Source organism: Neolamprologus multifasciatus, chromosome 10, assembly GCF_963576455.1.
Source record: "Neolamprologus multifasciatus chromosome 10, fNeoMul1.2, whole genome shotgun sequence".
Taxonomy (NCBI): domain Eukaryota; kingdom Metazoa; phylum Chordata; class Actinopteri; order Cichliformes; family Cichlidae; genus Neolamprologus; species Neolamprologus multifasciatus.
In genome coordinates this window covers 1,975,986-2,003,314 of record NC_140448.1, presented here as the reverse complement: position 1 = coordinate 2,003,314, position 27,329 = coordinate 1,975,986, and the positions used below count along the sequence as shown (strand labels likewise).

The following is a 27,329-nucleotide window of genomic DNA, read 5'->3' as shown; positions in this document are numbered from 1 at the left end:
GACAGAGAGAGCTGACAAGGGGTTAGTTGACACAGACACCGGCTTGTCTCCAACAGAAAGATGCTTATGTTGCATGTGTCAATGACCGGTTTGCACCTCTCTGCTTTCGACTGTGTGGCAGGAAAGGTGACCTAACAGTGAAAGAACATGAACGCATAAAAGAGACGGGGCTGTGTGTGTACCTGTGTGTCCAGTCAACACTGCTGAGACAACTGTCGTGATTCGGCTTCTCTAGATTTTGCTTTGGTTTTTGTCAGTGTATTTCCAAGTAAACATTAAGTGAATAATTTAAAGGGATTTTAAAGCAGATGCCAAAACTTTACAAAAAAAAAAAAGAGAGAGTGGTTTTTCCTTTTCAGTGACTGCAGGGTTTATGCAAGTTTTATGTTAAGGTTAGGGGCTATTGTTGGTCTGACCATAGTCTAAATTCTTCTCATAAAGTTTCACTTGAATTGCCTTATTGTTAGAGCTGAATTCAGCTCTAACAATAAGGCTCATTGCCACCGTCCCACGCAATAGTCAATAATTAATAGTGTTGTGTAGGGGCATCCATTGTTCATAGGTGACTGTGCACCCCAATTCACTTAAGGTCGAGTTAAAGAGTGTTTATGGTTTTCCAGATGGATGAACTACAGTAGCCTTGATTGGACCTGAGGGTCAGTTCAGGGCATCTTGGGTTATGGGTTGATGGGGGAGCTTCAGTTGCTTTACAATGGGCGTCTCAATAGCTCTCAGGGACCCTTTTATTCTGCTGCTCTAGGTTCACGTTATGTGCCTAGAGCAGCAGGATACTAGATTAAAGTAATCCTCTTTTCAAGGCCAGACAATTGTTTTATTAGCTGACCACACAGGAGGTACAACCACCTCTGTATTGTCATGGGGGACCCTCTGGGAACCGTTTTGGGTGGTATTGGTGGCGGGTGGGCAGATGGAGAGAGGATTGTCATTTCAGTTCTCCTTAGCAATGATATGCATACATTACCAATGCGCCAATTCTCCTTGTTTAAGCTTTTGTATGCTTTCTGAATGTAAGTGTTTGGGTAGAGGAGATTAAACGATTCAGCGATCAATGAACACACATGCCTGCACCATACCTTGGTATGTGGAACATTTTTAAACGGAATAATTTCATTCATTAAATCATAACATGACACACATATGTCTCATAAGTGGTATACAAACATTTACTGACCAAGTCTCATATTTGTCGACATATTCATTGAATTGCACATCATATCATATTAAGTATGGACATATTTGCATGTCCTCCTCTCCTTTCTCTTGCTTTTTGTAACTTGTGGTCCAAATGTTTTTTCTTTGAATTGTTTTTCCCATCTTGTTTTTGCCAAACGACTCTCATCAAAATGCTGTTTCATCTCCTCTTTTGCTTGCTAGCTAAAGGCGTGGCACATTTCCAACTGAAGCAGAAAATGGCCTTTAAACCCTCTCCAAGATGTGTGTGTATGTTTGTGCTGGGAGATTGTTCTTGCGAGCTTTTGTGAGCGATGTAGCACGTGTGAGCTACATCGCCTGACCATTTTATTCCACTCAAGCTGAATTAAATATTGACAAAATAGTTTGACTATTTCACAAATAGCTGTGGTAATTTGAGGAGACATGATATGTCTCCATCTCATCATCATGTCCATGTCAGGAGCATTCTTTTTTGAGGGGGAACAAACCATTGTGTGGCTTCAGGATTCAACTTCATATGCTCCCCAGACGATGTATACCAGTTTCAAATTAACAAAAAGACCTTTACTATCAATCCAAGATAATCAACTGCCTTCTTTTTTATCATCAAACATACACTTTTGGAAACCATGAACCACTAAATCAGCACACAACTTCATTTAGTTGATAGATCTGATATAGACTGAACATTGAACAGCCATTCACCTTGACCATACCCCGTCTAGAGGTCACAATCTAGCACTGTATATCATAAATTCCTGTAAGGACAATATGGCAGTGTAGAAATAAATCTTAACTAAAGCTTTTTGATAATGTGATTGTATTGATCCACACCAGGAAATTGTTTTTTTCTTACTTCTAGCTGCAGATGAAAGGTCAGAAGTCAGGGACAGCTGGCTTCTCTGTTTAAAGAATACCTCTGTTGGTCCGTGCTATGGCTTCCTATTACTTTCATGAGCCAGGGAGCCACCGGTGTTAGTTTAATTCCTAAAGCATTAAAGTGTCAGCACATAGTTTGGTCTGCACGTTGCCCAGGTCTGGGGAGTCATGTGCATCCCACCAGGAATTGCTCTGAAACATGAAGATGGAAATAAAAAGGCACAGAGTTCGTGTGCTCTCTTTCACACATACACAGACACACATGGCATGACGTGCCAGTGGAGTTTTGCAGTGGATTAACCTCAAGGTTGCTGGGTGGGTGAGCACAGCCAGAGATTCAGCATGCTCAGAATTGGGATGAGAACCTTCTGCTGAACCACACATAGGGGAACACGCTCCATTCTTTGATGTTGGAAGGATTTGCACTTAAATGAGAATATGTTTGTGTGTCATAGTTTACAGTAAACTGGCTTCATTTGTGTTTGTTTGCACAAACTTGGGAGATTTTTATTAGTCTTTTGTTAGTGGGAGGGGCCGGGCTAGGGTTGGGCAGGAGAGCTGTAGGGCTTCTTCAGTGTGAGAAGATTTTGCCTGCCAAGTAGTATTTTAATATGGTCCCCCACTTGACTTGAAATATGGCTATTTCAATCAAATGGACCTAGAATTGCCTCAGGCTTGTTCAGCTCTGAGTGGGTTCATGAGTGTGCGTCCAAGTATAAGGGGGAAGAAAGGGAGGGATAGCAAAGATCCAGCAAGAGACCTGCAGGGTTTGCCAAGGCCTTTGATATCATATAAGCATGATATATATTGGTGCTCCAGAATAACATGCACCACAGTGTCTGTGGGGTTTTCTTTAAAACGACCATTAATCTGCTTAACATTGGCTAGATCTGACTATCACCTCGCAAATCCAGCCTTTGTTTATACAAATTATATTTACGTCCTACCATCTCCAGGACTATTTATTATTTTATTTTTATTACAAAGATTATTTTGATTATTTTTTCAGTTGAATTGAATTTGTTGAATTTATAGAGTGCCACTTAATGATATTCACGAAAGAGATTCTTTATATTCTAAAATAAACACCACATTAGAGAAAGAAACCCAAAAATGAGAGAATCCTTTATCAGAATCAGAATACTTTATTGATTCCTAGGGGAAATTATTTTTTGTTACAGTGCTCCATTATAAACAAACATTAACAAAGACAGACAATACACTAACTAAGAATAGCACAATATATACAGGCATATATATACATAAAAGTAACTTATTAATAAATAGCTGAAAAAGAATGAGTAATAAGTTGGTGACAGTGGGAAAGAAGAACTCCTTTTTAAGAGGTTTAGTCTGCCATCAGAACCAGAACCATTTAAAATGTACTGATGGCGTTTGAGTCAATTGATATTCATGGTAGTTTTTAGTTCCTCCCTCTCTGGAAACAGGGCTTGGTATCGATTCCGACTCACAAGGTCCTGATTCGATGTGATTCAATCTGATTAGACATTGACTCAGATAATCAGAGATATTATAATTAAAGTAATATAGCATGTAATATAGCATGTATGTGTATATATATATATATATATATATATATATATATATATATATATATATATTTTATATATATATATATATATATATATATAAAAAAATGTTCATGCCTTTTTAATTTGTCATTTATTACATTTTCACGGCACATTCTGCACCAAATCTCTGTGCGTTCATCATTTGTTTGAAGCCAGCTCACCTCCTGCAACCACTTTTCCGAGAATACGCGCTTCTTTTGGGGTTCGGACTCCTTCTGACATTTCTTTGGAGGTGGAGGAACACCAAAGTAATTGCTTAAAGGAGCTTCACGACATCTTTAAGAGTTCTAAACAAATGTCTGTCCTCCTCCAGAAAATCTTATGTACGCAAACACGCGTTGCAACTTCTTATCTTGTGCGCGTTTTTTATTTTGACAGCGAATGCGCACCTGCGCATTCGCAGGTGCGCAACCAGGGCTGCACACTTATGTGCAGCCCTGGTTATTTAGCTCGTCATATTGCAGCCACAGAAATGCTTTTGTCCATGAAACCATAAAGCTGCACTTTCTTTTTGCCTTATAGTCTGATTTGTCATAACTTTTCCGTTTTGTGGTAAGCTTTTCTTTGGCTGTCACTTCTTCACCCTGACCTGTCTTATTTGGCTCAGCAGAACTAAAATATATATCCTGCTGCTTTTACACACGCACTCACATAACGCTCAGCGATTCTCTGCGCGATCAACCTCTCACATGTTTAAGCTGCGGGAGATTTCACTTGTCATGTTTGCATAGTAAGCTAACGATTGATAAGACGATGTCAGAGGAATTGGTGCGCAAATTATCATCACTCACCAATCAGTGCTGTCGCTCTCTATACACAGTTCACGCGATTGCAAAGTGAAAGCAAAAAACAAGCGCAAATTCAAACGCGATTTCAATATGTCACATATTGACAGTGGCTCATAGATGCCAATGACATAATTACCCAGCTACATTTCCGAAAGAATGCTAAAGCATTGACATATATTTTTCCTTCCTACGATAGGCCGACGGGCAGGGCAGAGATAGATTTTGGTAGCCCGACTGGAAAAATTGCTAGCCCCTGGATGTTGGGCTAGCGATTTTGCGAGCCCTGTATCTGATTGAGGAATCACTCATCTTTGGAAAAGAGAGTTTATTACAGAGAAATGTCTCTTTCCAAAATAAAAGCTATACTATACGCTTCTTCTGAGCTATATTCTCAGCAGCATATTAAACATATCAGGTCCCCATAAAGAGAATCATGTGCTAACGGCTGTCTAAATGACTCGGTAAAGTTTGTAGCATGCATGCTTGTTGTTTTTGTCTGCTTCCACTTGTCTTTGCACTAGGATGATGTGGGCGTAAATGTGCAGTCATATTTGTTGTGTTCCCACTAGTGCTGTCAGCGTAAATCTCGTTGAAATGACGTTAACGCCACAACACGGCAAATCTCTGTTAACGAGCTACCGCGGATCGCCCCGTGCATGGGGCTGGACGGCCAACACGTTAACGAGCTAACTGCGCTAACACACTAGTTCCCACCCATGTAATTGAGCATTGCGTGGCACATCCAACATACTGTTTTACTTTAGTCCATGACGCGCTTACCTTCAGGGTCACACTTCACATGAAAACCAAAGTAGTTCCAAACGCCAGATCTGAATGAGGGTGGGGGAGGTTCAATTTGCCATGTTGCAAGGAGAGCTTAACTTCTGTCTTGCTAGCTTGCCCTGCGCTCAGTGAATCTGCGTTCGACTACTCCGCCTAGGCTGCACTGTCGAGCGCAGATCCACTGAGCGCTCAACACAGACAGCACCGTCAGAAGGAAAGTTGATAAAATAAATAAAATTTTTTGTATTGTTCGATACATATGCGTACTGAACCGAAAGCACTGTATCGAACGGTTCAATATCGATACGAGTATCGTTGCACTCCATTATATATATATATATATATATATATATATATATATATATATATATATATATATATATATATATATAAATAACATATGAACATTACCTGATGCTGCTGAAGTGAAGCAGAGCAAAGGCTTGGCATAATTGTCAAATTGGCATTTTAAAAAGTTTACATTTCTTTGGTAGTAAACAACAGAAATGAGGCTTTCTTGTCTGAGGTCATTTTTAAAAAAAACAAACAAAAAAACATATAAAGCATGAACCACATCAAGTAAGGTACATGTCACAATGCAACTCCGAACTAACATTGTGCTTCCAAGTTGGTCTGATCTTCCAACTACACACACACACACACACACACACACTGGCGTCCCTCTAGTCTGTGTGAGATAATGAGCGCCTTTTGTGTCGTCTCGCTGATGCATGTGGGGCGAGACGATGTGGCCTCACAGTCATATTAACTCTAGACTTCACCGCTGTCAAGCATTGCCTCTTAACCACTACTACCCAGTACTTGCTGCTCCTCATCCATCCTTACACTATCACCTTTTCAACACGTCTGGGTTTGATAAGACACTGAGACCACTGACATTGCTGGGCATTTAGGCTGCAATAAAAGCCATGAAACATCGCACCTTGAAATGTAAAGCGCTTTGGGGTCCATAGGGACTAATTATTAGTCCTTTATTTATCCAGGTAAAAAATCTCATTGAGATTAAAAATCTCATTTTCAAGAGAGACCTGGCATCATGGCAACAAAAGTCAAAATACACATACCACATAAGTATATAACATATAAAACAAATACAATATCCCATACCAACATGTGTAAAATATACAATAACAGATCAAATTAAAAGTACATTAAAAACAATCACACTGAGTAAAAGAGTTATTCTCTCGTTCCTTTAAGACAGACTTAAACTCTTCCAAGGTAACCAATTCTGATCATTTCAGTTCCTTCTGCAGATTATTCCAGGAAGCAGGGGCAGCGTATTTAAAAGCCTTTTCCCCCAAAGTAAAGTGCTACACAAATACAAGCCATTTACCATTTGACAGATAACTTTATCTGTTTTCCCCCTGCCCCAAAGAGGTGAGGGGCACTCTTGATTTCTCACATTTTAGCGCTTATTTCAATTTTGGGTGGTAATTTATATTAAGTGACTGTGATAGTATATATTAAAGCATCGTAAACAGAATCAGAGCATGACATGAATATTGAATCCAATGTAATTTTCTTGCTTCATGATTGTGTTGTAAGAGGAGGTTAATGTATGCTAATAACAGGCTTATAATCTGCTTGTAATGCATCATGGGGACTTGTGGATGTCATTTCAGTGTTGTCTGAGCACAGTGGCTAATAATTGGTTTTCCAGGGGTTTGCTGTGAGACATGCTAGGGCTTTCGTGTGATGTTAATTTGGACTGCAGAGATTTTTCTGTCAGCTTCTGTCCAAGATTGGTAGCCACTTCAGTGCTCTATCAAATGTATTATTTGAGTTGCTTTCTTTTCAATGCACGACCCTTTTAATCCCACTGAGAAAAAAGTGACTTAGTTCTCAGGCTTTAGGGCCAAATTTTTTTCATCTAAACAAGGAAATATTTTTTTGTGCTCTTATCAGTATATCTAGTGAGAGCAGCCATTAGGTTTAGTGGTTGCATGGAGAGAGTCTTGTTAAGGTTGGGTGGGTGGGTGGGTGGGGGTGGGCCAGCTGCTGTGGCTGTTAAATGGACTCAGCAGTAGCGCTCGTGCTATGGCACATTAAGGAACAAAAGAAGATGGAGGGAATACATTTGTTGGTGGAAGTGGACCTGACATCAGTGAACACGTTATCCAAGTGTGTTCTTGAAGGGGGAGGCATCAAGCAGCTCTACTTGGGCTGAGAAGGTGACCCTTGTGGGCTTCCTAAAGGAATAACTGAAATATCCTCTTGATGTGATTCTCATTCATTTAACTTCAGCTGACTGCAACTGACCACGAGCATTTCCAGGAACCTAAACCACATTATGTCGTTTAGTCAAGGCCATAAAATACACAGGTCAAAAAACTAAATGGCAGCACCAGGACACAAAATGGAATTGCACTTCAAACCAAGTCATGGCATTCCACATTTCAGGTCAGCGAATGTAGATAAAGAAATGGTAAGAGCTTCATCACAGTGTGTGTGTGTGTGTGTGTGTGTGTGTGCGTGCACTGCGGGGGATTTGTAATCTCCAGTCAGCCTGTAGATTGCTCTGAGCTGGTCATATTGGATGCAGACGGTGCTTTACTGTATTTGCCGCTACAGCTGCTGTGCAGCATATCTGCACAAGTGTGAGTATTTGTATTGGGTGTGGTGAGGAGGAGGAGGAGGATGGTGCTTACAAGGACATCTGTCTCCAACTGTGAGACCCCCACCTCCCCCACATCCTCCAAAGGCCTTCCATCACCAGGGAAGCAACACGCATACACACCAATATCCTGCGTGGGCCGTTTCATCATGGTGTAACGGCTGATAGGGATCGGAGGGGGTCCACTCGGGGTAATGACAGTGGCTGATAGAAGGTGGCTTCTGATGAGGGCCCCTGATGGGCCTGAGGGCCTAGACAGATATTGCCTTGAGGAACAAGCAGCACCTATAGGGAACAGATAAGATGTATGTATATGTGTTTTTGTGTGTGTGTGTATGTGTGTGTGTCTAAGCAGGCCTGTTAAAGGGATAAGAAGGATGTTGTACTTGAGCAAAGGAGCAAAAAACATCAGCATGTCTTTGCATGTGTTTACACCAAAGCAGATTGCTTCATGTCAGGAAAGGATGTAAGCTGATGGATTGACACATGACCAGCTCAATCCCCCACAGCAGAGCTTGAACCTGACGCTTTCTTTCAGTTCCCCCTCCTTCCACCGTATGAATATTTATTTTTTTGTGTGTGTGTGTGTGTGTGTTTCACTCCTTGGAACATTAATGACAGTGATAAAGGCATTTAATTAAAAGTGAGCCAGAGCTCACCCCCAGAGGTGTTTTTTATGTCCAATTAAATGCTTAAATGGTACACTGATATACAGAAGCGTCCTTATACTTTACCCACGTGGTAAATCACACTAGTCTCTTGGTCACAAAAAAGTATTACTTCTGTACTTTGTTTTTTATGAAACAGATTAGCTCCTATGATGCCTTCATTTTCAGGATGAGTACTCTATAATTTTCAAATCAATCATTGTGTACACTACAAGCAGTTGTGGAACGGCTGACAGTAATCAAACAGATATGGTAGCACGTAAGAGAGGGTGATGATGTGTAAATCTGTTTTCAAGAGATTAAAAGTGTGGATGCAAAAAGAAATCTCTTTAACTATTGTTTAAGTGGGTGATTATTTTCTCGTCTGGGCTTTTTGTTGATAAAATTCTTGTTAAAAATACCCAAACTGGTCTATTTGGGAACTTTGTTTGAGAGCAGTATGGTGAAAAGTTTAGGTTTTAGGGATCTGAATGAATCCATAGAGACCATTTAGCATTGCTTAAAAGTATATGAATTAAGATGTTTAAAGCTCGTTCTATTAAGAAATGAACACAAAATATCTGCTGAGCACTCTGCTCTTTGACAAGTCTTAAAATGAGATAAAAAAGAGCAACAAACCATGACATATTGTACCATTTCAATATTTATGTTGCAAAAATTAAGCCAAAATGCAGAAACAGTGTGTGAAAGAAGCTGCCAGATGCTTCTTATCAGATTATTAAATCATCAGCAAATGTGACTACCTCTTGTTTCTTGACCATAATGCACAGTGCCATGTTTGGCACTAAGGTGCCTAATCAAAGTCCAGACATCAACCACATTGAAATGTTGTGGCGGAACCTTAAGAGGAATGTGCATAAAGGAATTTCTGCAAATCTCAAGGAACTACAGTAACTTTATAAAGAAATTCTTTCACAAAGATGGAAGAGACTAAGAGTTGTATAGAACATAATTACTTGGAGTGCTGAAGCTGAACACACAGTGTTTTTGGTGTTTTGGCTTCATTTTTGATAAATAAATCATGCAGTTAAAATTATGTAACAATGTAACAAGTTGTGTTGTTGTTCATCTAATGTTTGTACTTTAAGGACTAGTAAAGCGCTATACAAATACAGGCCATTTACCATTTAATAATTTGAAATTTGGCAAGGTTCAAGAAGGAAGGAATGTGTTTTTGTAATTATTTTTTGACATATAAAACCTTAAAACTGAGAGTCTTTTTGACCATACATGGTACAAGATCAACAGGACCCTAAGAGTCCTTAGCAAGTGTTCAATGGGATGTGAAGAACAATACTAGGCAAACTTCAAACCAATTGCTTGAGTCAACATCAAGTATGGGACTTATCAAGGAGATGCTCTGTCCAGAACAGACAGAATGAGGAGATTGCACTACCAGAAAGCAACATTGCAGACACTGAGGATGGTACCTTGGAACCACACAAAAATAGGAACCGTATAGAGTAGGGGTGGGTTTTTATAATCGATTTATCGATTAAAATCGATTCTGGCTTGGATGACGTAAAATCGATTCATTAAAATCCTGAATCGATTTTTTAATATAAATTTATTTTGCCCGAAATGCCAGAATCTCTGGTGAAATCTCACAAAATTTCAACAACCACCAAACAGCTAAGACAGTAAATGAGAGCAGGAACATGGATTCTGCACAAAGACTTAAACACACAGCGCGACCCGCAGATCAGAATCAGTGAGATGTCGCCTTTCTCACAGTCGGGGCTGAAAGCCGACAGCGCGCTGATTCTGATCTGTCGGCGGTCCGCGCTTTGTGTTCACGCCCTTTATGCGCTGATTCTAAAGCTGTTAGTTTGATCTCTCCAAACAATATTGACCGAACCAGCAGCAAAAGAAGATCCAAACTAGGCTTCACATAAACAACGTCATGAATTCACTCTGACTTTTATTGTTTTGCTTCGACCACGATGCACAGCTCTCTCTCGCATGCTCGCTCTCTCTCCCTCTCTCTCTCTCTCTCTCTCTCTGTACTTCAAGAACAGTTTTCCATCTAAAAATCTGTTTTCTTCATTATTCGCTTGCTTGTTACGCACAAGTCTACCGTTGTTTACAGCGCTGTCGGCCGACGGTTTTTTTTTTTCGTTTTATATACTTCCGAAAATAAAACCTAATTTCTGCCCTTCAATACCGAACAAATTTAAACTTTTTAAAATTATGCAAAATGCAAAACGCTCAGCCTTGTCTCTAATAAAACCGCTGTAACTTCAGAGGTAATGTTCATGTGTTGATTAATGGTTTTCTTTCGTTTTTGATCTACTGCAGAAAATTTTTATAAAATCCCAGAACAGGAAAATCACCTTCATGTTTTTCTGTGTTTTATCCTCAGCTACTTTGACACAAAGGCCTCTGCTGTGATGCTCACACCTTTGATAAAGTCTTGGTGTGTCAGCTTCCTTTTTATAGATACAAAAATATGTAAATGTACTGATCTGAATTATAATATTTCTGACTGTCAAAATTTCCCAGATTCAAATCAAAGTGAATCGAATCGAATTAAATCGAATCGAATCGAATTAAATCGAATTAAATCGAATCGTGGATCGAATCGATTCGGGACCCTGTGAATCGGAATTGAATCGATTCTAGAAATCAGTGACGATACCCAGCCCTAGTATAGAGGCCACTAGGAAAGCTGCAAACACCAAATACCTGCAGAGAATATGTCCTGAGGAGTGAGCTGAATGGGAAGAACAACATATTTAATTTCCTTCAAGATCTTTCTTTCATTCAGAACTTACGCCTTGGCGGTCGTCGGGTACCCTGCTGGGATAATAAGCTGGACAAATATATATCTAAAATAAAATTGAAATGCAAAATTGTTATCAAATATGAAATGATCAGTAATGCTTGGTTTAAATACCACAATGAATGAAATAGCTGACAAATAAAGAAATCCCATTTTGCCAAAACATTGTCCACAACTGTTTGAATTTGGACAAATGTGTATTGTCATAGTTGTATGTATTTGAATGGGAGAAGCTTTTCACTGTCCATTTGCAGGATTTTCACTTTAATCTCGTGTCTCGTATCTCCTTATTTTCTATGTCTGTGCTTTGATTAAAGTGCAGCATTCAAGCCCAGTGGTGGGGATTACTCTGGCTTTGTTGAAGGGGTTTAAAGAAAGGGTCAAAGTGCACCCTCTTAATTTGGGCCCCCAAGGGCCTCTAGGTAAGTGCCGGTGCCTAATTAACATCTAGAGACCCTTTTTTTTGCTCAGGTTTTGGTGCTTGTGGAGGGGTAGAATGGGAAGGATCAGGGGCCCCTGGAGCCATGATTTCACTGTGGTGTGTGACAGGTCATCGCTGCAGTCCTTTAACCCCACAGCATGGTAATTCAGACCTGCGGTCCAATCAGCTGTCCTATTTCATTTCTTACTTTGCGTGACAAGATGGGATCCTGAGCAATTTAGTCAGGTTTTTGTAATCTATGAATAGTGGTTAAGAGAAATGTTGGCAGCAGGCATAGATAAGGTCAGGGGCGTAGTTTGGCATATCAAACAAGGATTGGAGTGACCAGTGAGATTCAGCAAGCCCCAAATACTTTGTGGCAAAGTAATTGGCCATCAGGATATGGGGCAGAATGCAGTCATAAGCTGTCGTTTCAGCCCCGAAAGAGGCACAGATAAAGACAACGGTAACATAGTAGTTCAAATGAACTGAGTAGACATGTATTTTATCAAGGCAAACATAAGCACCAGCTGTGTTCGCTAATGAGAAAACGAAAAATATCCTATTGTCTGCTGAAACACCAATATACCCGTTTCCCATGACCTTGATTACAAACAGAGCTGACTGAGTTATCCCCACTCTCACATTCAAAGACGACACAACGCTATCTTGACAGGAAGAAGAATGAGCCTTTGTGGTGTACAGGCTGACACTGAGATACCGCACAAAGCCAGGTGATTCAGATAAAGAAATGCTCTCATATGAATGGATAGATGCATGGGCCGATAGATATATGGATGGTGATGATAACCATAATATCCTGGGGGCTTTCTTGGCCTGTGGGCGTTGACATGAGGGGAGATGTGTCATTAATCAGATGAGCCAGTGACCCTCCCCTGTTGGCCTGTGACATTACAGCAACATTGCTGCTTTTTCACTCCAAAGGTCCATCACATATTCTTGTGTGCATAGACACTCATGTCTTATAAATATATTTAAGCATCTTCGCTCAGTCCTGAAATCTGATATCTTACAGTAAGCTATTAGCTTACAGTACTGTGCTGACAATTTAGGATAGATTATTTTGATTAAATCTAAACATTTAGTTTTTAATTTAGTGTCAGTAAAGATGTCATTTGACCATTAAGCCCACCACCTGTTTCATAAATGTAGAGATTATCTCGTATTTATTGGAGTGCTTTTTCATAAATTCTGCACTTGTGTTGAGTTTAAAATTAAACACTAGGGATTACACCAGCCACCACAACTATGTGTTCCTGATGATCTGATCTGATTGTTGGTCTGATATCTTTGAGCATAAGAGTAACACACGTTCAACACCGATTTTTGTAGTTTCCACCACAGCAGGTGGGTATTACAAACTACAGCCAGTCTGTGTCTGGCATAATGGCGCAACTGGTAATTAATAGAAAATGGCCTTTTTAAATAGGAAGCAGCAGGAAACACATTCTTTTCTATATTCAGTTGTTGTATTTAGCATGTAGCGGCACAAGCCATGTGATGTACACTTGGGAGACCAGTAGAAATGTACTGGTACTAATGCAGTAAAACAGTGGTCCCCAACCTCTTTTGCAACACGGACTGGTTTATGTCCGAAAATATTTTCACGGTCTGGCCTTTAAGGGCTCGTGGATGAATACAACAAAATAAAACCAGTACCGATAGCAAAAGAAAGGAGATTCATTCATAACACACGGGAAAAGACCCAGGGAAATGATAAAAATGCTAAAAAATAATGATAAAAACCAATAAAAATCCTGAAAACCATAAGTTTCACACCTGAGCCTGGTACCAAACGACTCACGGACCGGTACCGGTCTGTGGCCCAGGGTTTGGGGACCGCTGCAGTAAAAAGAGCACTCACACAATAATGCAACTTCTTTCTCTGGTCTAAAATCTCCAACTTATTCATACCTCAAATTTGGGGAATTGCATTTAATTTGTTGTACATGTTATGCAACAGCAAGACAACCCTTTGAAATTTCCCCCGAACATCACAAACATATCTGTCAGTTTTGTGCGCTGGGCATTTTAAATAAGTTTTGTGCTTTCACGGAGAGGTGATATACTCGACAGCTTTTCTGAGTAGTCTGTGAAGAACTGCCAGTGTAAATTAGGATGCCAGTTTTTGACATGACTTGCACTTTTAAGATGAAGTAACAGCTTTCTCTCTGTTTGACAGCCATACGAGCCATGCAGATCTTTGAACACTCAGGAGAGACTTGAGAGACATGATTGGAATGTTATTATATTGATATGACTCACTGATATCAGCGAGACCCCCATAATGTCTAAAAATCAGACATACCACCCTCTTACATCAATTAATCATCTATCAGCTCCTTGATGTTCAAATCTCTTGTCTCCTCATGCCTTCAAAGAAAACGTTTTATTTTAGGGCGGAACTGTAAAACCACTCAAAATTGTACTTTGAAAGAGTTGCCGAATGACTTTGGAAGTTTCTAAATAAATACTTAAGAAAATATGGCTTGATTTACTTTTCAGATCAGTTAGAGAGGCTTTTTGGAGGGTGTCTGGAGCAGATAAGAATGACACAGAAGTCTTTTCGTTGCTTGCGAATCCCTAGAGTGGCTTAGGCCAGACTTACAGCCTGCAGGCCGGCATTGGTGTTGGCCTGTTCCTCGTGGACCATTGTTGTCAGTACATCATCCCAGACAACAAAACCATCTTCCACATCTGTAATCTAAGAGGTCACAAAGCTCTAGAGACTGAACTGAGAAAAAAATAGCCCGATGCCTTCAGGTAAAAGCCACAAGATGTTGACTACAGAGGGATGAATTTGAAAGGAGGCACTGTGACCTGAAGAAAAATCTCTCATGTTTTATGAATAGACTCCAGCAAGGCATAAGAAAGGGAGTTATTTCTGAATTCAAAGTGACTTCCTGCAGTCGATGTAGTTGATTTATTTGATGTGTTTGTTTGAATGCTCATGTTTTTCTTGTGTGTATTTATGCATATACATTTGCCAAGGGAATGTGTGTGTTCATCTCAGAATGAGCTATTTACCTACTCGTGCGCACCACCTACAAGAGCCTTTTTTACTGATGTACTATGATGAAGCATGAATGACATCCAGTCAATGGAGACCTCAGGGAAACAGTATCAATATTATCAACAGCAGTGCCTTACTATGTTTCCTATTATTCAACTCGGTGAAAGACGACCCTAAGATTTTCTTTTCACCTTTTTTGTTGATTTTAAAGGCTAAATATTGTTGTTACCACATATGACAATTATAAACCCATTTAAACAGCAAAAAGTTTACACTCGTTCTAAGCCAGCTACAGAGAGCAGGATACTTGGTTAGAGACTGAACCCCAAGTTGTTCTCCAATGCATTCACTGGAGTGTGAGTGTTATACAGAAAGCACTGGTGACCAAAGCGTTGTGCGAATAGGTGAATGAAATGTTTTGCATAAAGTGCATTGTGCGCTCAAGTAGAGTAGAAAAGCACTGTATGACAGTCCCTTTACCATTTGCCTTCGCATCTTCACCTTTTTTTCCCAGTTCTGAGAGATGATTTCCGTCAGACGCCCAGTGATGTGGTGGTGGCAGCAGGGGAGCCGGCTGTCATGGAGTGCATCCCTCCCAGGGGCCATCCGGAGCCCACCATTTCTTGGAAGAGAAACAACATCCGGGTCAATGATCGAGATGAAAGAATTACTGTAAGTTAAAAATAACCTAAACAAGTCTGGTTTAAGGTTAAATTGCATTTTACTTCTGGTGGAAGCTATTACTAACTGACAAGTTGGTAATAGCAAGTTTTATACAAGTTTTATACTTTTTTAAAATAAAATTTCAGGTAATTTTCACTCATTAATTTGTATTACTATTAACAGAAGACACTGAGCTGATAGATGTTAAAAGACACATTTAGAATATATTTAAAACCAGACTTCCACACACATTACCCACTATGACCAAATGATGAATTGCGGCTTATTGAAGTTAGTTACCACAAACAGAGCAGTGAGTGATGCTTGTGTGACGACTGGCTTGGAGCGAGAGCCCTTGTCAAGTAATTTTAAGAACTAGCCACAGAGCCATCTGTCATAACACACACTGAAAATGACTAAGTGGCTTCTCTCTCTCTTCACTAACATGCCTCAATATCCTGTTTCCAACATTTTTCCATGTCTTCTCTCTGTCCCCTCCTCCACTCATCTGTTCCTTTCTGTTTCGTCTTCCTGCTCTTCCTTCTGTCTTTAACTTACGGTGCCCCTCAATTTCAGATCCGTGGAGGAAAGTTGATGATTTCAAACACCAGGAAGAGTGATGCTGGCATGTATGTGTGCGTTGGAACCAACATGGTTGGAGAAAAAGACAGTGATCCTGCTGAACTAGTGGTATTTGGTGAGTTGTTTTTGACACTCAGCTAGCAAATATTGTCTGGGAAACTAAACATGAAGTCATACAGTCAACATTATTAGTATCAAATATCCTTTTGGGAGCATGCTTGATTGTTGTAGTGGTCACACAAATGCAATGGCAAAAGATAAATTGTTAACAGAATAAATTGGAGCCAATTTGCTTCCAGCTGTTAGCCAATTGGCTCAAATATTAAACCAAATTATCAATATAATTCCTCTGATCCTTTTAGAAATAATTCTTTGAGTTAAGTTGCTTCAACTGTGTTAAAATGTTCACTATAAGATTCCAAAAAACAGTGAAAGTATCTTCTATTTTGTGCCTGTCTGTATTTTTCTGGGGTTGGACATTCTTTCCTTGGCTGATATTGGAGGATTAGATTCATCTTTCCCACCCAGCTGCTCTTTGCTTTGCTCTCTTGACTTTTCTCCTCCCGTCTCTGATTCTCTGCTGTGCTCTCAGTGGAGCAGTACCACAGGCATCAAAGTGTGTATCGATCCCAGGAAACGGATGGAGAATTGATATTTTCTTTTCAGTCCCTTGGATCTCCTGTTCACCACCACCCACACGGCCACAAAATTTAGCTCCTTCTGCACATTGTAGTGCAGCAGTAAACTCAAACCCTGGCATGTAATGCATAATCTATAAATGTATGGTTCCTTAAAATGCATGACTTGGCACTTTCCCTAATGTTTAATATTACTGCCATCTGCAAAATTGAAAGATAATAGCCAGTGCACATCTGCACTGTTTTTTCTGCCCATCCATTTTCTGCTCCCGAATCACAGACTAAGCAAAGTTGTCAAGACATTTCTCACCACCGCGACTTTTTATACCTCCAGCTGTGGGGAATGGTTTCACACCGACTATGATCATGGAAATACCTGCAGCTCTGAGCCTATTTAGGCTACGTCCACACGTACCCGGGTATTTTTGAAAAAGCAGATTTTTCTATGCGTTTGCACCTTTTGTCCACACGTAAACGGCGGAAGGCGTGGACAAAATATCCACGCCTTCCAGTGTGGATATTTTTGAAAACTCAGTTTTTGCTTTTACGTGTGGACGAGAAAAACGCAGAAAACGCAGCGTCAAAGGTGTGCGCGTTTATTTGACGTCACACTGTGCGCCACGTTATTGTTTCGGTGAAATGAATTTCTACAATACTGTTACTGTTAATTGTTCTCTCTGCAGTGTTTAAATGCTTACATATACACACACAGTTACTGTCCCTCCACACATACGACTCGGTTCTGCTTCTATGCTCCAGCTTTGTTTACTTTTTCCCACCGAGGCTTCTAGACTTCTGATTGGCCAACATTTCTACACGGTTAGGAATATAGCGCCACCTGTTGCTTTGGCATGTTCCTAGCAGCGTTTTCTTTCATTTCTGCCTTTACGTGTGGACAGGATTATTTTTTAAAACGGAAACGGAAAATCTCAGTTTTCAAAAATACCCGTGTACGTGTGGACGTAGCCTTAGTCTTACTTGATTCTCCAACATGTTTCACTGTGATGATTGGACTTTGGTATTTAAAAGCTTTTATTTGCTGAGTATTGAATTTAACCTACTGCAGCAATCTACTTCCAATGCTAGACAGCCTCTGTCAATTTTGAGATACTGCTAACAACAGCTGGTAAATATTTATTACCAGCTTGTGTGTGATTTGATGTGGGGTTATTTTGTTCCTCGTTTTGTCTTAATAAAAGTTTAATCTTGCTCAGATCAAGTATTAAGACTCATGGTGAGAGTGACCGATTTTGAAATTATTTTTAGTGCGAGGTTTAACAATTCCAATCCCTCAGTGTTTTTCCCCCTCCATCATTCTGAGTAAACTGCTTGGGTGCAGCAAATGGACATCAAATTATTCTCTTTATACGGCCAGCCTATTCCATATGTGTCCACTCATCCATTACACGGGTAGTCCTATAAAGTGCTAACAAATATCGAGTCAACCTGTAATTAATAGGTATGAATTCTTATCTGTCTAATTTCAGAGAGGCCAGTGTTCACCAAACAGCCGGTGAACCAGGTGGTGTTGGCAGACGATACAGTGGACTTCTCCTGCGAGGTACACGGAGACCCGACTCCGACTGTCCGCTGGCGCAGAGAGGAGGGCGAGCTGCCTCGGGGCAGGTCCGACAACAGCAGCGCAGTGCCGTTGCTGCACACTCACAAATCACTGCACTGAAACTCAATCCCCACTGCCTCACTGTTACTTAGATACATCATTTGTTGCTCCAAATAGCACTTGTTATTATCATTTCACTAATAATATAACAGCTTCCAATTAGAGAGCAACTGTTTGTCCATCCGATTTTCTTATAGTTAGGTGTGAAGGAAAGTAATTCAGAGGATTTTCTGTGAGTGGAGGAAGTCCAGCTGACTTGAATTTGCCCCAAAATTACATGTGTAAAATAACATATTAAAGAAAAGAGAAAACACTATCATTCGCTTTCTTGTATGTAACGACCGAGAAATGGAAACAAATCAAAGCTCCTGCTGAGCTCGTAATGATTGCTTTTTAAGTGCTGTGCTGCTTACAATACAAATAGAAAGTTATTACTAGAATCTAAATGTGTGAGTCCTGTGGCACAGCAGCTTGTGTTAGTAACGGATGGACAGCCATCCCTGTTGTAAGCTACTTATTTGTTAATCAGTAGAGTTCAGTACTACGAGACATGCTCAGAAAGGAGTATCATGTGGTGTTTGCACCATCACTGTGTTACTGTGAGTGCCCTACTCTCTCACACCTGTCTGCATGATTGGATGAAACTTTAATGACCTGTCAGGGGAAATAAGGTAAAATGTTCCCTTGTCAACAGCGCGACTCAGGCCTGTGTCCACAGAGCTGTGCAGTAAACACAAAGCTGTATGTTTAAAAATCTGATTGGAACATTTAAACAGCCATGTTTTAAAAAAAGAAAAACATGAAAACTACCAAAATGTATTGTTCTAGTAGCGACAACGCTCACACATTTACTGAACCAGACAACGTCATATTCATTCAAACCATCTTTTGAAGATTTCAGAACATGAATCTAACACTTGCGTTGACTTTTTCCCCAGATTTGAAATCCGCAGTGAGAATAGTCTGCGTCTGACCCAGGTGCGAGCTGAAGACGAGGGCACCTACACCTGCGTGTCAGAGAACAGCGTCGGCAAAGCGGAGGCGTCGGCTGCCCTGCAAGTACACGGTACAGATGTACACAGGCACACTTATGTATATAAGATGTTTTAGTTTTACTGCATTCGTAGTGATTCAAAGTGTAAAAGGCTATATTTAAACATTTCACATATTTATGTAAGATGTTTTTTGAAAACTAGGAAACAATCAACAATTGCACAGACTTATTAAAGAATCTTTCTAGAAATACGGTTTGAGCACCCATGATCGCACGAGTAAACTGTTTGCACAGATGGGCAGCTTTGCTATGACGCACCACAATCTGCCCACTTGTCACCTACAGCAATGCTGTCTCATTTCATTCTTGTTCTTTTCATTCTGGTTGTTTACGTCAGACGGCCAGGATTTTAAGAACATTGTTTCTACGTGGAGACACCGCCTATTAAAACATCAGAAAAAGAGGCTGCTAGACATGAGTTGGTTATAACTCCCCCATATCATGCCATTGGTAATCCGCTGTTAACTGAAGATTACAGAGAAATGAAGTGAAAAATGGATTTTAAGTTCCTTTCAAGCCTCAGCTCGTCATTCCTCTGGAGAGAGATCCGAGATCAAAAAGAACTGAAATTGCATGGGAATAAAGTCAGTCCCTTGAAGAGAGATGCTCAAATGAGAAAGCTGTCATTTGTGATGATAAAAGGGAATTTTTAGAGTTTTATTCTGTAACACTCGGTGCAGTGAGTTGGCCCTCTGGTACTCCTGAACACTCGCACACACCTTATGCTCGTATATGTATAAAAATTCAGCAGCAAACAGACAGACAGATATATTTAAAAAAAAAATAACATGCAGAAATACACAACATGCACCTAATGGAGTTTTGAAATGGTGATTTCATTTATTAAAGAAGAACAGCTATCCAAACCTACCTGGCCCTGTGTGAAAAATGAAGTGCCCCCTAAACATCTCTCAAGGATTGTGCCACCCTTGGCTTGAGTCTTTCACTGACGAGGCGTTCTGGGCCACTATTCTTTGCAGATTTTTTTTAATTCCTCCACATCGAGTATGAACAGCCAAATTAAGGTCATGCCAAAGCTTTTAAGGCCAAAAAATGAAGGTGTATTTTGTGTCTTTCTGAGCCATTTAGAGGCTGGTGGTGTCTATCAGGGAGCTTCGGGGCATGAAGAGATGGCCAGACATTTTCCTTCAGGGTTTTCTGGTAAAGAGCAGAATTTATGGCTGGCTAGCTTCTGAAGCAGCAAAGCAGCCCCAGACCATAACACTGCTGCCACTGTGTTTGACTGTTGGCACGATGTTCTTGTTTTGAAATGCTGTTATTTTTACATCAGATGTAATTTTTTTACACCACAGAATAATCATAAAGGGATTGTCAGAATATGTTTTGGCAAACTTGAAATTGGCCTTTGTGTTCGTTTTAGTCAGCTGTCTACTGCGTCTGTGACCCAGTGTTTTGTGTATTTTAGTTTTTAGTCTTTTATCATTGTATTTTCTGTGTTTCCTGATTTATTTTGAGAGAGTCTGGTGTGTCTTTGTCATTGTATTTAGGGTCACTTCCCCTGTGATGTCATTAGGTTCATTTGTGTCATGTGTTTCCTCTCCCCCCGATCATCCCTTGTGTGTATTTAGTCTACATGTTTCTGTCAGGTTGTCTGTTATGCCACACCATAGTTATCACAGTTTTCATAGTTTCATAGTTTTTATCGCCAGTTTCTTAGTTTAGTTATTGTACCTTTTTCGCCTTAGTTTTCATGTTCTTGTGCTTCTGCCATCAGCACAAGATGGTTCAAGTTGAGTGCAGTGTTTGCTCTCTGTCAAACAAACACATCGGCGTACCTCGCCGTGACATCAGTAGCGGTTTTCACCACAGGACTCTCCCATGGGTGGCACCGTAACCGAGGCAAGCGAGGCCTGCGGTTCATTAGATGTTTTTCTGGGGTTTTTTGGTGGGCCAGTCACTTTTGGGAAAGTTGTTCCAGATTTCCTCCGTTTGTGGATAATGGCTTTCACCATGATTCACTGGAGTCTTGAAGACTTAGAAATGACTTTGCAACCCTTTACTAACTGGTTTCTCATCTGTTCTTGAGTGTCTTTATATCATGGCATGACATGTTGGTTTTTGAGATTTTTTAAGACTACTTCCCTTCATCAGAGTTCTAAATGGCCTGTATTTGTATAGCGCTTTTCTAGTCCCTAAGGACCCCAAAGCGCTTTACACAACCAGTCATCCACCCATTCACACACTGGTGATGGCAGCTACATTGTAGCAACAGCCACCCTGGGGCGCACTGACAGAGGCGAGGCTGCCGGACACTGGCGCCACCGGGCCCTCTGACCACCACTAGTGAAGTGTCTTGCCCAAGGACACAACGGCCGAGACTGTCCAAGCCGGAGCTCGAACCTCCAACCTTCCGATTACAAGGCGAACTCCCAAGTCTTGAGCCACGATCGCCCCCTACTAAAGTGATTTCTTGATTCATCAGGTCTGGCAGTAATCAGTCCTGGGTGTGGCTAGGTAAAATAAAGTCCAAATTCCCCCAGTGTGGCTGAATTAAAACAATTCTGCAAAGAAGAGTGGGACAAAAAAAGACTCATGGCCAGTTATTGCAGTTTTTTCTGCCAGGGGTGGAACAACCAGTCATTAGGTTTAGGGGGAAGTCAATTTGTGACATAGCCTCCTGAGAACCAGCCTATTCGTTTATCTCCTCTGTAATGGACATTTGTTTTTGGTCTGTACCTTTTGAATTATTTGAGCTACCCTACTAAGTCCTGATGTCCTAAATAGATTACATCCTGGGCTTTCCAATGATATGTCATGTGTTTGGGTGGCTTCCTTTGGCTCCAAAGAAGGAAGGAAATACCAAAAAAAGTTAAATGGGAAGATTGTTTTTTCCTCGGTTCTCAGGAGGATAAAATCAAATATGTTTGGATAACTTTTTTTCCGTCAATAGATGAAATCATCATTTAAAATCCTAATTTTGTATTTACTCACATTATCTTTGTTTGATCTGAATCACTGTCATAAGTGTTGCAAATGTGCAAAAAAAAGCAAAGAGAAGGCAAATTTTGCAGCACTGTAGCTGCAGTGGGGATCATAGGAATGCAACACGAACACATTCAAAGGAAAATATATATTCTATTAAACCACAGCTAGTTACACGGTTAGGCAGGTATGGTGTTCCAAAATTTCAAATGTTTGAACTAGATTCACCATCCATCGTCATCTCATCATGTTATTCAACTTTCTTTCTCTCTTTTCTTTCTTCCACCCATTTCTGCATCACTCCATCACAGTCGGCCCATCCTGTAAGTATTCCATTTCATCCCATCTGTGTATGGTTTTGTGTGTCTGTTTGTGTGTCTGTTTATGAGAGTTAATACAGTCCTACAGGTATAAGCTGTTTGCTACATTAGAGACCCAAACCTCTACCCTCTAGCACAGGTGCTTTTTCTGCCAATTAGGACAGCCGAGTATTAAAGCTAAAAACAAAAAACAAAAAAAAATTGAAGGGTAGAAGGGTTTTGACCTTTCGTTACACTCATAGATGGAGCTTCAGTTACTAGGAAAAAAAACACTGTAAAACGTGGAGTCTCTGATTTAGAGCACAAACACTCACCTTTTGAAAAATAAATGGTTATTGCTGATTAATCCACACAACAACAAAAAAAGTTATAAGGCAAAGCAGCCCCAGACCATCACACTTCGCCGCCGTATTGGACTGTTTGTGTGACAGCCTTTTTATGAAATGCTGTGCTGTTTTTACATCTGATGTAACGAAATTCGATTCTCATCAGTCCAAAGAGTATTTTTCCAGTAGTCGTGGGGATCATCAAGACGTTTTTGGCGTACATGAATTGGGTTATTGTGTTCTTTTTCGTGAGCTGTGGTTTCACCTTTGAACTCTGCCACGAATGGCACTGATGATTACTTACCAAAGTAAAAATGCCAGCGTTTGGCATGAACTAAGCAAATGGGGTTTAATGCGTACTCCCGTCTCTAAATGTGCCTAATGTTGGGGAATAGAGAAAAAGGGATGAAGAATGAAGAAAAACCCTTAAAAGTGTTCAGTGGAAGAAACATTGAACCACAAAATGTTATGAATTATGAGGTTCTCTACATACCTATTAATTCCATTTTTGTCCCATTCACTATGTAAGGACTGTCTGCTTATTCTTGGCCTATTTAAAACTTTACCAGCCTTCCAATTTATATATTGATATTGGACAAATGGGATACAATTCTAGGCACAAACTTCACACTGAATATAAGCACAAATGAGATATAGTCCACTTATAATAAATTATGCTCTGGAAATAATCACCTCCTCAATCATCATTTCAGAATGGAAACAGTCTCAGGAATGAAGTCTGTGTACTTAAGTGGGCGTGTGATGTTTCGTAAAAAGGTGAAGCAGCAGCGGCAACAGCACTGGAGTGTGTTTACTCTAGCAGATGCAGAGCTGCATCACCACGGGACTCTGACAGCTGCATGTCACATCTACGCCCCTAGGGAGCGAGGGGTGTGTGTATGATTGTGTTGATACAAGTGTGGATATCTTCAGCGTGTTGCTGGAAATCATATGTCAAGCATGGGTGGGGTGGAGCAGGGGAGGTGAGATGTTTTCGTTGTAAGCACTTTGTTTAGCTTTGCTACGTGAGTGACAGCAGGTGTGAGCGGGAGCGCAGTGTGTGGGGAACAGCTCAGGCTGACGCTGCTTCATCTTGTTCATCAGGATATTCCACTGATGATTTTTACTACCTCGACTGAAAAAAGGCGTTTTCCTGCATTAAAATCACACTTGCTACCTGCTCATTCACCACACTGATCTCCACACCCTTTCACCAACTTGCTGCTTCGATACTTTCTGTCTGGCCGGGGGGCGGGGCTGTTGTTTCTAAACATTAGAAAGCTGCATGAAAGACACCGACCATTTTCAAATCTTTCTAACAGTGCTGACTGAATGAAGTTCGACAGTTTCCATCACTGATGAATAGATAGAACCACTTTATCCACAGTGTAGATGATCTTCATTTCCTGCTTTTTAAAAGCATTTTAAGTTGGGTTTTTTTTATTATTATTGTTTTGGACCCTTTGTTGATGGTACTCTGAAGTTTTTCTGTGAAGCACTTGGGGATTTTTGACTTGAAAGGTGCTATACAAATAAAATCTTACTTACTTACTTACTCCTTGTTGTGCTGCAGGCTGGGAAGTGAACAAGAACTACCATCACCTGCTTCTGTCCCATACAGTGGAATTGGAGAGTCACCCAAATCTATTGTTTGTCACACAGTACTTGAAATCTTAGCAGTGCAACCAACACCACAAGTAGATTCAAGTTGTGTGGAAAATCCTTGCTGATTGTAGAGTTATTTTATCAGGGATGGCAGAAGGACTAATTCTGTATATTCCCACTAAAGGAATAGATCCAAATAGTTTATCAGTCCAGTAATATCTGTATATATAGTTCCCCCATATCATGAAATTCAAGGAAGTGACTAAACTTTTTGGAAATTTTTCATTAATATTTTTACTCCGGTCGCTGCAGATGGCCCCGCCCCTCCCTGAGCCTGGTTCTGCCGGAGGTTTCTTCCTGTTAAAAGGGAGTTTTTCCTTCCCACTGTCACCAAAGTGCTTGCTCACAGGGGCTCATGTGATTGTTGGGTTTTTCTCTGTATGTATTGTTGAGGGTCTACCTTACAATATAAAGCGCCTTGAGGCGACTGTTGCTGTGATTTGGAGCTGTACAAATAAAACTGAATTGAATAAAAAGCTACAAATCCGAGCACGTTTGACTATTGGAGGAGCTCTGTGGGTTTGGAGGACATATGCTGATCACTTGCAGGAAACCTTTATAATGTCCGCTTCGTCCAATTACATGCCCTTTATCTTATGGCATCATCTTATTGTTTTGGGGACATTTGGCAAACTTATATAAATTTGCTAAATTTTCTAGACCTCCAGGGTTTCCATGTGAACGTTAATTAAACTCAACTTAAAGAATGAAGTTAAAACAAGTCAAATACCTCAAAATTAAACATTATTTCTGATCTGTAAGAGAACATTTACAACCATCCACAAACATTCAATGACACCAAGCAATTTACATGTAGACTAGACTTTCCTCCTTGAGTGTTGCATTTCTTTTCATAAGAGCTGTGGAAAGCTAAGCTACAGCCTGATGTCTATTTTTACTTCCCTCTTGGCATATTAGCATTGTTATCTGTTCTACAGTTCTGGCAGTATACGCAGCATACAAAAGAAGTCTGCAAGATCCTTTCAGTTCCTATCTTAAGTGTTGCATTCTGTATTTAGAAATTTCCCAATGTACCTCCCAGACACCGACAGCAACAGTTAGCAGTACGCGGTGCTGAATGTGTGCTGGCTCTGTGTTTCATAAAATGAGTAAATGAACATACCGTGGTATTTTAGAAGTCGAGTCAGTTTAAGGCACAGCAAACATTAACTTACCAAAAAAACCCCGCATGTCTGAAAGTTAAATTATTATAAGAGTGACATGCAGGCATTGTTCCCTCATGTTTTTCATCTATATTTCAGCTGCTCTGTTACAATCCATACTCCCATTTCAATCCCATTTGAGGATGCTAATGTATCTCCCTGCCCTAAATCTAAGGCTCAGTGTCATGCCGGGTGCGCCCATTATTGCTAATTATTTATTACAGCTTCAGGCAATGTGCCGGCTTGCCTCCTCAAATCAAACACTGTTATTCTCTAGACACAGCTGTGTAGTGGGCCAAAAACAGCATTTTAATAGCTCAAATATTCCTAGTTGTCAGTGTATTTGGGTCAAAGTTATGGCGTTGTGTCAGGTGTGAGGAGAAAACGTTCAGGTGTTGACATGTTTTTGTTAAATACCCTGCTGAGAAGTGCACAAGCATATTTTCTATGTATTTTCATTACCTGTATGTGCACAAGCATGGATATGAATTACATAAGAAGTGAGCATTACACAGTGTTTCTTTAATATTTCAGGCCTTGCATCAGCTGTGACAGGAGGCCTGTCCTTGAGGTAACTGGAGAGTGGAGGCAGATGGTCCGATGTCACTTGCTGACAAAAACCAGGGGTGTATGTTTGGGCATTAACCTTTAGGGTTAGCAAAGGGCTGGAAGTTTGATCCCAGGACATGACCCTGACTAGCTCAGCCAAGACCCCCCGTTAGCTGTAATTTATCCCGCAGTTGACACGCGGATGTCCTCCTGCTGTGCGGAGGGGCCCGTGGTGGAAGCAGTTTTAAAAGTGCATAAGTTGTATACAAGGCATGAAATTAAGCTTGCACATGCACATCTGAGGCAAGTGATTAGGGGGAGCAGGCGGGTCAGTGGGAGAGATTGGGAATGTTTCAGCTCTTCACACTCTGCTGCTATTTATTTTTGTTTCTGCTGCTTTCTCCTCATCTGAGATAATTAATGTCTGGAAGCATTTCTCAAAGTATATGTTGGGCTGTGTTTGAACACAGGAGCTGACTTAAAAAAGCAACGTTTGTGAGTCCCAGCAATGTAACCAAACAAAGCTTTTTCCTCCCCCAGAACATCAGTCAGTGGAAGAAAATTCGAGGAAAAGACGTTATTTTATGTTTACTTCAGTATTCTAAGGAGGGTATATGTAGTGGATTAGGAGTTTCTTTATTCTGGATTTTTTCCTTTCATGCAGAAACAGTAGAAGGACATTACGTATTTATTCTGTCTTTCACTGTGACTGTTAAGTGTTTTTTACTGTTACTTTCTTCTCCGTTCCATAGGCTCTTCTCCTCCCCATCTTTCTCCTTCTTTGTGTTTCTCTCAAAGCTAATAGAGAGTCCGAATTAAAGTGAAGCAGGAGATCAGGTGGGAAGATGAGAAATCAATTAGGCCCGGTGCATCATTATGCATTCACACCCCCCTCTGTGGAGGAAGGACTGTCATTTTGCTACAGAATCAATAGAAATCAAAGATGCGTGTGTCTTTGTGGATGAACGCGTGCACACACAGTGGCATGGTGCAGCACTGAGAAAGCGAGACAGCTTACCATTTATT

The 27,329-nt window shown here is 40.5% G+C and overlaps 1 protein-coding gene across 6 annotated transcripts in view; it reads left to right on the top strand.

The window, feature by feature from the left end:
• The window catches only part of robo3 (roundabout, axon guidance receptor, homolog 3 (Drosophila)), a 176,709-nt gene that overhangs the window by 105,351 nt on the left and 44,029 nt on the right, over positions 1-27,329 (top strand). For all 6 annotated transcript variants that reach the window (XR_014876569.1, XM_085175689.1, XM_085175688.1 and 3 more), the window contains exons 3-6: positions 15,294-15,451; positions 16,019-16,139; positions 18,150-18,288; positions 19,222-19,349. Coding sequence is in view for 5 of the 6 variants with exons in the window: in XM_085175689.1 (XP_085031815.1) it covers positions 15,294-15,451; positions 16,019-16,139; positions 18,150-18,288; positions 19,222-19,349 (546 nt within the window). In the remaining variant the exon portion in view is untranslated. The remainder of the gene's footprint in view (positions 1-15,293; positions 15,452-16,018; positions 16,140-18,149; positions 18,289-19,221; positions 19,350-27,329) is intronic.